Here is a 10,000-nt window from a genome sequence, read left to right as displayed (position 1 = left end):
AGGTACCGGCACCTGGAGGCTCAGTTGGCTGAGACGGTCAGCCAGTTCGAGGCCATGAGGCAGTCCCACTGGAACAAGGCCCTCTGGCTCTTCGCCACCAGCAGCTCTTCCCTCCAGCCTTCGCCCAAAGCCCCGCACCAGGAAGCTGAAGCAGACCCCAAGTTGGAATTTCTGCCCCCCTCCGACCTACACAAAAAGACCCCGAAGTGGGAGACTCTCTGCAGCAACACAAACGCTTATTGCACATAACTGTCCCAGGGGGCCGTAGTTTGAGGACCCCTGATTGAGTGCAATATAAAAAATGCAAATAATTTTTCTGCGGACCACCAAAATTTTCTCATGGACCACCAGTGGTTCATGGACCACCAGTTGGTAACCGCTGATATAATACACATTCTGTTTGCTCAGGCCATTTCTATTCCTAACATGGTATGCAAGATATCTAACTTCTCTTTCTGTTATCAGTCCTTTAACCCAGAGTTCCCCAACCTTTCTAGGTTGGTGGCCTGGAGGGGGTGATGGGCAGGCACCTTTACACATACACATGCATATGTGAAGGGGCCGGGTTGAAATCCACTTACCTTCGCTACCGGTTCACAAATGGGAGCTCGCATGCGACATCTCTGCATCAAAAACGGGACGTGTTGATGTCTGGGTGGGTGGGCGGAGCCTTCCACTGCCGGTGCTACCAGTTCGCCTGAGCCGGATAGAACCGGCTGCATTTCACCACTGGAAGGGGTCCACAAGCATGTGCGCGAACGGCATCGCGAGGGTGTGTGCGATTCGAGTAGGGCTACAAGCTTGCGCTGCATACAGGGCTGTGAGCGCACACAATGCAAATAGGGCCACGAGCGTGCGGGACGCAAACAGGGCTGCGGAGCGTATGCAATGCTCCGGGTGACGTTAGCTTGAGTGGGATGTGTGCGTGCGTGCTGGCCAGCCACTCACGTGGCCCGGTGGCCATTACACCACAGCCTGGTAGTGGGTCACGGTGACTGTTGTGTCTGCGTCCCCCATGCCGGGTCTCCTGCCAGAAAGTGACTTGGAGCCGGGCCTCCTGCCAGAAAGTGACTTGGAAAGTGAGGGGGAAGGGCCGTCAGGACTTACCTCGGGAGCACCGGCTTCCCTGGCTCAGCTCCAGGAGCCAGAAGCAGGCCAGGTGAAAGAGTCGGTCCCCTGACTCTTCCTCCCCCAGGCCACACCTTCAGACCCAGCTGATGGCAATCAGGCCTGGCTGGACCCTAGGTTTCATAGGCAGGAGAGGAGGGAACAACAGAAGCAGGGGTGGGGCAGGCCTAGGAAGTGCTGAGTCATGGAGCCACGCCCCACAGAAAATAAAGGCAGTGAGAGCTGCTGTGCCTCTTCATAGCAGGCAAATTCAACTAAGAGCTGAAGTTTGTTCCTGGGTGACTCATCGGCGTCGAGGGAGATAACAGAGACACTTGGCAGATGCTCGCTATTCTGCTGCCAGAGCTGATAGTACCGGCTAATTAAACCATCACTCGGACAGGGGCGAAGGGGGGACAGAACAGTGACTCACAATTTAGGGACCCTTGGCTTTAATCACCCGGAGTTGATACAAGTTTTACAGGTGCATATTCCCTGTGAATAAACATTCTTGGTTCTTGCCAGACGCCTCCACAATTATAGACTTCCCGGTTTTCTTTCCAATGTATGCATGCCACAGCCTTGGTTTGTCTGAGCAGGCAGCCCGTAGAGTGTGTTTGTGTGGGGCGGGGGCAGCCATCAGAATTCGGAAAACTGAGTCATACGTCCCTGGGGGGATGGATCGTAGCTACAAAAAGTCACTCAAGCGATGGTTGTAAGTTGAGGACTACCATAGCATGTTAAGTTATCGCAGGACCCAGATTATTGGGGGCAAAATGCTGACTCTGTAAAGCCCTTAGAGAGGGCTTAAAGCAGGGGTCTCCAACCTTGGTCCCTTTAAGACTTGTGGACTTCAACTCCCACAGTTCCTCAGCCGGCTTTGCCGGCTGAGGGACTCTGAGAGTTGAAGTCCACAAGTCTTAAAGGGACCAAGGTTGGAGACACCTGCTCTAAAGCACTGTGAAGCAGTATATAATACTAATATATGTATATAGATATATAGAATAGATAGATAGAATAGAATAGAATTTATTGGCCAAGTGTGATTGGACACACAAGGAATTTGTCTTGGTGCATATGCTCTCAGTGTACATAAAAGAAAAGATACGTTCATCAAGGTACAACATTTACAACACAATTGATGGTCAATATATCAATATAAATCATAAGGATTGCCAGCAACAAGTTATAGTCATGCAGTCACAAGTGGAAAGAGATTGGTGATGGGAACTATGAGAAGATTAATAGTAGTGCAGATTCAGTAAATAGTCTGACAGTGTTGATGGAATTATTTGTTTAGCAGAGTGATGGCCTTCGGGAAAAAACTGTTCTTGTGTCTAGTTGTTCTGGTGTGCAGTGCTCTATAGTGTCGTTTTGAGGGTAGGAGTTGAAACAGTTTATGTCCAGGATGCGAGTGATCTGCAAATATTTTCACGGCCCTCTTCTTGATTCGTGCAGTATACAGGTCGTGCAGTATACAGTATAAGTGCGAAGTGGGAAGATAGAGAGGGAGGGAGGGAAGAAGGAAGAAAAGGAAAGGAAAGGAAAGGAAAGGAAAGGAAAGGAAAGGAAAGGAAAAATGGGAGGGAGGGAGGGAGGGAGGGAGGAAGGAAGGAAGGAAGGACGGGGGAACCATAGTGGCACAGTGGTGAGAATGCATTATTGCAAGGTGACTCTGCCCACTGCCATCAGTTCGATCCTGACTGGCTCAGGGTTGACTTAGCCTTCCATCCTTCCGTGGTCAGTAAAACGAGGACCCAGATTGTTGGGGGGAGAGTAGGCTGACTCTGTAAACCGCTTAGAGGGGGCTGTAAAAGCACTGTGAAGTGATATATCAATCTTCAGTGCTATCGCTATATTGTGTGAACCCAGGAAATGGGTTAACTCAGTAAGCCGTGGGAACTGAGCCCTCTCATAAGCTACTAGACTGTTGTCACTCTGTAAGTTTTATTTATTATTATCTAGCATTTCTATGCCGTCGCATTTCAGCCAGCTCTGGGCAGCTTTTTACTCTGCGTGTGCCACACAAATGCCACACCTGTGTGGGCACGCACATAATCTTTTCTCGTTATATTCAGCTCTCCGATTTTATCATTGCAAAGGCCTAATTCCCTGTTTTTACCGTCTTTTTTTTTGCTTCCCCAAAATGTCGGATAACTGACTGCGTTCCAGGAAACCCACAAAGTCGGGTAAGATAACTAACTGCGTCTATGCTTGGGGGAAATACGGGGGGTCGGGCACTTTGGGGCAGCCCCAAAAGTGCTGATCCTCGGGTCAGCTCAGGCTGTACAATGTATGCCAAGGCAGGGGTGAAATCCAGCAGGTTCTGACAGGTTCTGGAGAACCGATAGCGGAAATTTTGAGCAGTTCGGAGAACCGGCAAATACCACCTCTGGTCCCAGAGTGGGGTGGGAATGGGGATTTTGCAGTATCCTTCCCCTGCCATGCCCGCCAAGCCACGCCCACAGAACCGGTAGTAAAAAAAATTGAATTTCACCACTGATGCAAGAGCTGGTTTGGTTTAGTGGTGAAGGCATCAGTCTAGAAACCGGGAGACCAGGAGTTCTAGTGGTGAGTTGTAGTCCTGTCTTAAGCATGAAAAACAGCTGGGTGACTTTGAACCAATCGCCAGGAAGCGGTGAGTTCTAGTCCCGCCTTAGGCATGAAAGCTGTTCTGATTTAGGCTTCCTTAGAAATTAAACAACACAAACTTAGTCCCAGCAAACCTCAAATTCATACGCCTGTAAATTACTTTCATTTACAGTCTGCAAGGTTTGATAAACAGTCTTTCAGGGGAAGGTTATCATCATCCACCCATCTCACGTGGAACGCTGCTAAAGAGCTAATTTCCAGACGCAGGGCAAGGCCAAACTTGGCACAGAGTCACAAACAGAATTTTCAAATCTTGAGTCGGCCAGATGAACAAATTGCTTCCTGCAAAAGCTCACGTCCCGTTCGCTTCTCTTTTATGTCTTATGGGAGGGGCCAATCATCTCCAAGCCTTACTCCCAAGTCGACCCTGTTTCCTTAATTATTCTTGTCGTCTGGCAGCTCTGTGCATGCACACACTGGGAACAGGCTTCTGCCTCGCTGATGTCAGACTCCGGAGACTCCGGAGGCAGCAAAAATCTATCAGATGGCCTTGGCCCCCTCTCTGCCTCTGACTCAGAGCCATCGTCCGAGCCTTCCCCAGACTTCAGGACTGACCCACGTTCCTCCCCAACCTCCTCACTGTCCGAATCTGCTGCCAGCTCTGCTGCTGCTGGCAGGCCACAACAAAAGCCACCTGGGGGACTTTAGGCCAATCACCAGGAGACTGTGAATTCTAGTCCTGTCTTAGGCAGGAAAGCCAATTGAGTGACTTTAGGCCAATCACCAGGAGATGGTGAGTTCTAGTCCCACCTTAGGCAGGAAAGAGAGATGGGTAACTTTGGGCCAATCACTAGGAGACAGTGAGTTCTAGTCTTGTTTTAGCCATAAAACCCAGCTGGGTGACTTCGGGTTACTCACGTTCTCTCAGCCAAACCTACCTCACAGGGTTGCTGTTGTGGGAAAAATGAGAGGAGGGAGAAATATTACGTGCAGTATGTTTGTTGCCTTGAGTTACTTATAAAGTAACAATGGGGAGATAAAATAATAAATGGGAGAATGAATAATAATAATAGTAAATAATATGAAGGAACCTCAGACAATCAGTCCTGGGTTTTTTCAACTCTCTTCTCGTCTGCTTGGAAAAGAGAACCAAGTTTTGGGTGACTGCTTCTGCAAAGCATGCACACACACAAAGACACATACACAGCAAATGTGGGGGAAATTTTTTGAGGGGGGAAACCTGATCAGGTTTTATTTATTATTTATTTATTACATTTATTGGCCATCCTGTCAGGGTTTCAAGGAACACCCCCAACGAAATAAAGCTCTGAGGCTCGAGGTTCCTCAAAGTTCCAATTTATTAGAGATGTCATGTTGGCACAGCTGGGAAAACCCGAAACTGAAAGCTTCTGGGTTTTCCACACCCGGTTGACACTTCAAAGCCCTACCCCACACCCACAAATTCATCACATTGTCCAGTCAACTCTTCACACTCAATTGGATACAATCTTCAGGCTGTCTACATCAGACGCAGGCAAAAGTCCTTGAATACGGAATGTTGTTATGACTAACTTTCTACCGCTCCAACAACAACCCCCTCCCAACTTCCCCAGCTAAAATATGTGGCAGTTAAGAAGCAAAAAGAAAATTGTCTTCCAAAACTGACACATCCATCTTATCATAGGGCAATAATGTTGAAAAGGCACTATGTAGACCTACAATGCTGGTTTTACAATGAAGTTTTGTATTATTCTGCTTTAACTCTATATTTTTCTCACTGGTTGATATTGGATTTCAGAGCTACCGACTGTCCCCTGAATCGGGGAGGGGGTGGGGTTCCCAACCTTGGCAACTTTAAGGCTTGTGGACTTCAACTCCCAGCTTTCTGGCTGAGAAATTCTGGGAATTGAAGTCCACAAGTCTTAAAAGTTGCCAAGGTTGGAGACCCCTGCCCTGAATTTATTTATTTATTTATTTATTTAATTAATTAATTAAATTTTTATACCGCCCTTCTCCCGAAGGACTCAGGGCGGTTCACAGCCAAATAAAACAACGATAAATAAGTACAGAATAAAATCAATAATTAAAAAACTTATTAAATATGGCCCCAATTTAAAACGCATTTAAAACAATAAAACCCACTTTAAAATTTAAAACCGAATAATAAAACTTCTAAAAATTCTATGCCAGTCCTGCGCGGAGAAATAAATACGTCTTCAACTCGCGGCGGAAGGTCCGACGGTCAGGAAGTTGACAAAGTCCTGGGGGAAGTTCGTTCCAGAGGGTGGGAGCCCCCACAGAGAAGGCCCTTTGCCTGGGGGCCGCCAGCCGACATTGCTTGGCTGACGGTACCCTGAGGAGTCCCTCTCTATGAGAGCGCACGGGTCGGTGGGAGGCAAACGTCGGCAGTAGGTAGAATGATTCTGAATAGTGGCTTACACCCTGAATCAGAAAATTACAAAATTCCCTTTTATAATACTGGTAGGAGAGGCAGATGTCCTGTCCTGGGGGGGGGGGGGCAGGGAGGAGAGGGTGATCACAGGCTGAAGATAGACTACAGATCCCAGGATTCCCAGCCCATTGCCAACGATGGCTGAGCTGCTTGAAGATCCGTTGGTTGTCATTCAACCAGCTGGAGAGGGCTGTGGATTGAAGAACCTAGAACAGTGTTTCTTCAACTCCCAGAATTCCCCAGCCAGCATAGCAGTGGTTGGTTTCACATTATGTTACTACCGGTTCACCCCGCATGCCTTCCACATGCGTGCTTGCCTTCTGTGCATGGACTTTGCTCTCCCGCGCGCCTCCCGCCCATGTGCCCGGCCTCAAAAACATGCCTAAATAAGATAGCATAGAGCCGGAGCAGTTGGGGCGGGCCTACCCACAGTTTCCACTGCCGGTTCGGGCGAACTGGTCTGAATCGGTTCAATACCACTTCTGCCGCATAGGGAGTTGGAGCTCACCCATCCTAAAGTGGCCAAGGTTGAAAAACATTGCCCTATTTCGAATTTTTACGAAAGCCAACTCCCAGAATTCCCCAGCCAGGCCGCTGGGCTGGGGGAGGATGGAGGAAATAATCTTACTTATAATTAAATAACAGCCACTGTCTTATGGTTTGGAGCAGGAGCTCTCCTACCTCGCGAGCTTTATGACTTGTGGACTTCGACTCCCAGAATTCCTCAGCCAGGCCATGCCGAGGAGAATTCTGGGAGTTGAAGTCCACAAGTCTTAAAAGTTGCCAAGGTTGGAGACCCCCTGATTCTGAATGGTGGCTTTCACCCTGAATCAGAAAATTATAAAATTCCCTTTTCTAATACTGGTAGGAGAGGAAGATAACCTATCTGTGGGGGGGGGAGTATGATCACAGGCTGCAGACTGGTGAAGGTAGACTACAGATCCCAGGATTCCCAGCCCATGGCAACGATGGCTGAGCTGCTTGAAGATCCTTTGGTTGTCATTCAACCAGCTGGAGAGGGCTGTGGATTGAAGAACCTAGAACAGTGTTTCTCAATCTTGGCCACTTTAAGATGGGTGGACTTCAAGTCCCAGAATTCCTCAGCCAGGCCATGCCGAGGAGAATTCTGGGAGTTGAAGTCCACAAGTCTTAAAAGTTGCCAAGGCCCGAGACCCCTGATTTGAAGCACCAGAAATGGACCTCTTGTTTTCCCACTGCTTCTATCCGTTCATTAATCTGCCTCCTTCTCGTCTCCGCAACCTGCAGAGCAATTCTGCGTCTCCTCCGGAGAGTATCCAAGGTGAAGAACGGGGCCAAGATAGCGGGGCGAAGGCCAAGCTGCAGGACAAAGGAGAGGTAGGTTGTTCTGCGAGTGTCTCTTTTTCATTTTGCAGGAATTTTGTCCTGACGGAAGGGGATGTCTTCCCAAACTTGGTTAAATTATCCAAAATTGGGTAAAAGCGCTTTTCTTCGAGAAATGAAGCCATGACCTATTATGTCAGGGTCAGTTTAAATAACAAGTAGTCCTCAGCTTACGACCACAATTATGCCCAAGTGTTTCACTTGCCAAGTGAAACATTTGTTTAAGTGAATCTTGCTCCATTTTAGGACCTTTCTTGCCACGGTTGTTAAGTGAATCGCTGCAGTTGTTAAGTTAGTAGCAGGGTTGTTACGTGAACCTGGCTTCTCCCTTGACTTTGGAGGACAGGCAGTCCTCGACTTAAGACCACAATTGAGCCCAACGTGTCTGTTGTTAAGCAAGACAGTTGTTAAATGAATCTTGCCCCGTGTTTATGACCTTTCTTGCCACTGTTAAGTGAGTGAACCTGACTTCCACCGTTGACTTTGCTTCTTAGAAGGTCACAAAGTGGGGGATCATGTGATCCCTGGGACACTGCAACCGTCATAAATACGAGTCAGTTGACAAGTGTCTGAATTTTGATCACTGGGATTCTGCAACAGTCGCAAGTGTGAAAAACGGTCATAAGTTACTTTTTTTCAGCGCCGCTGTAACTTTGAACGGTCACTAAATGAACTGTTGTAAGTCAAGGGCTACCTGCATTTATAAACCGTCCTCAGAGTTATGACTGCTTTCCACATGATCATATTTCTGGTGCTTGGCATTTGGCTCCCATTTACGACCGATTGCAGTGTCCCATGGTCGTGATTTGTGACTTTTTCCAGCAAAAAATAGCAAAAAAAAAAATTAAAAATGCCCACAGGATATGCTGAATTTGCTTATCCAACCACACGGTTCACTTAATGACCATGTGACCCACTGAATGACATGGAGACTCACCTAACAAACATCAAAATGCTCCTAAAATGGAGTCAGCTCACGTAGTGACTCAATCGACTTAGGACCTTGGCTCAGTTGCGGTCGTAAGTCGAGGATCATCTATAATTCAAAGATTGCCCCCATGTAGCAAAATATATTTAAAAATCTCCCAAAGCATTCCTAGTATTCCTTTTTACTTACTCTTTACATGTATCCAAATTATGTTTATACTTCTACCTGTTATCTTATATATAATTGACAAATAAATAAATAAATGAAGAGGTACTTGGATGAAATTAGAATATAGAATAACAGAGTTGGAAGGGACCTTGGAGGCCTTCTAGTCCAACCCCCTGCCCAGGCAGGAAACCCTACACCACTTCAGACAAATGGTTCTCTAACATCATCTTAAAAACTTCCAGTGTTGGAGCATTCACAACTTCTGGAGGCAAGTTGTTCCACTGGTTAATTGTTCTAATTGTCAGGAAATTCCTCCTTAGTTCTAGGTTGCTTCTCTCCTTGATTAGTTTCCACTAAATTACCAAGGCCAATTTGCTGACATGACGAAAAGATCATTCAACGATGTTCTTTTTATAACGCAGGGAGTCCTCAACTTACAACCATTGATTTGAAGTTATAACGCAGGGAGTCCTCAACTTACAACCATTGATTTGAAGTTATAACGGCATTGAAAACAGAGACTGTGGATCATTTTTTTTATATTTACAACCTGACCGTTGTAAATAGTGTCCCCATGGTTATATATGTGATCAAAAATGGGATGTTTGGCAACGGACTCATCTTTAGGACAGTCGCAGTGTCCGGGGGGGGCAGGGGTTGTCACGTGATCCTGTTTTGCGACCTTCTGACCAGCAAAGTCAATGGGGGAAACCGGATTCACTTAACAACCACATTGCTAAACTTAAAAATGGCAGGGATTCACTGAACAGCTCCAGCAAGAAAGGTGGTAAAAACGGGGCAAAACTCACTGAACAACGGTCTCACTTAACAATGGAAACGTTGAACTCCATGGCGGTCGTAAGTTGAGGACGGCCCTGTAATATAGCACAGGGGTCTCCAACCTTGGCAACTTTAAGACTTGTGGCCTTCAACTCCCAGAATTCCTCAGCCAGCTTTGCTGGCTGAGGGATTCTGGGAGTTGAAGGCCACAAGTCTTAAAGTTGCCAAGGTTGGAGACCCCTGATATAGCAAGTCCTTTGGCTGATTCATTTAGCGACTTGTTACAAGGGGGAGGAAAAGGAAGGGAATTCTAACCGGTCCTCTGGGTTTGATTAAGACTTTCTGATACGCAGTTTTGGGGAAAGAATTTTTGGGGAAGCAAAGTTTGGGAAGCACTGAATTAGAACCTGGGAGTAAGAAACAGGAACGGCCAGATGCCCAGATGGGCAGCCGGGCTGATTAGTCGGACACCAAGGTCAACTCGGTGGTATCCGAGGGTTCATTTGGTTTGAAAATCGAACCCGGGTCTCCCGGCTGAGATCTGGAGATTTTGGCTACGGAAGGTCGACGGCTGGATTAATTGATTTGATGCCATCAGAATGGGGCGGCCT

The 10,000-nt window shown here is 47.3% G+C and overlaps 1 protein-coding gene across 3 annotated transcripts in view; it reads left to right on the top strand.

Moving 5' to 3' along the window:
* LOC131188343 (transducin-like enhancer protein 2) overlaps positions 1-10,000 on the top strand; it is an 85,453-nt gene that overhangs the window by 20,893 nt on the left and 54,560 nt on the right. For all 3 annotated transcript variants that reach the window (XM_058163563.1, XM_058163562.1, XM_058163561.1), the window contains exons 8-9: positions 3,280-3,296; positions 7,418-7,507. In XM_058163563.1, the coding sequence (XP_058019546.1) occupies positions 3,280-3,296; positions 7,418-7,507 (107 nt within the window). The remainder of the gene's footprint in view (positions 1-3,279; positions 3,297-7,417; positions 7,508-10,000) is intronic.

This window comes from Ahaetulla prasina, chromosome 1 (assembly GCF_028640845.1).
Source record: "Ahaetulla prasina isolate Xishuangbanna chromosome 1, ASM2864084v1, whole genome shotgun sequence".
NCBI classification, from domain to species: Eukaryota; Metazoa; Chordata; class Lepidosauria; order Squamata; family Colubridae; genus Ahaetulla; species Ahaetulla prasina.
The sequence above is the reverse complement of the archived record's forward strand: the minus strand, read 5'-3'. Positions and strand labels throughout refer to the sequence as shown.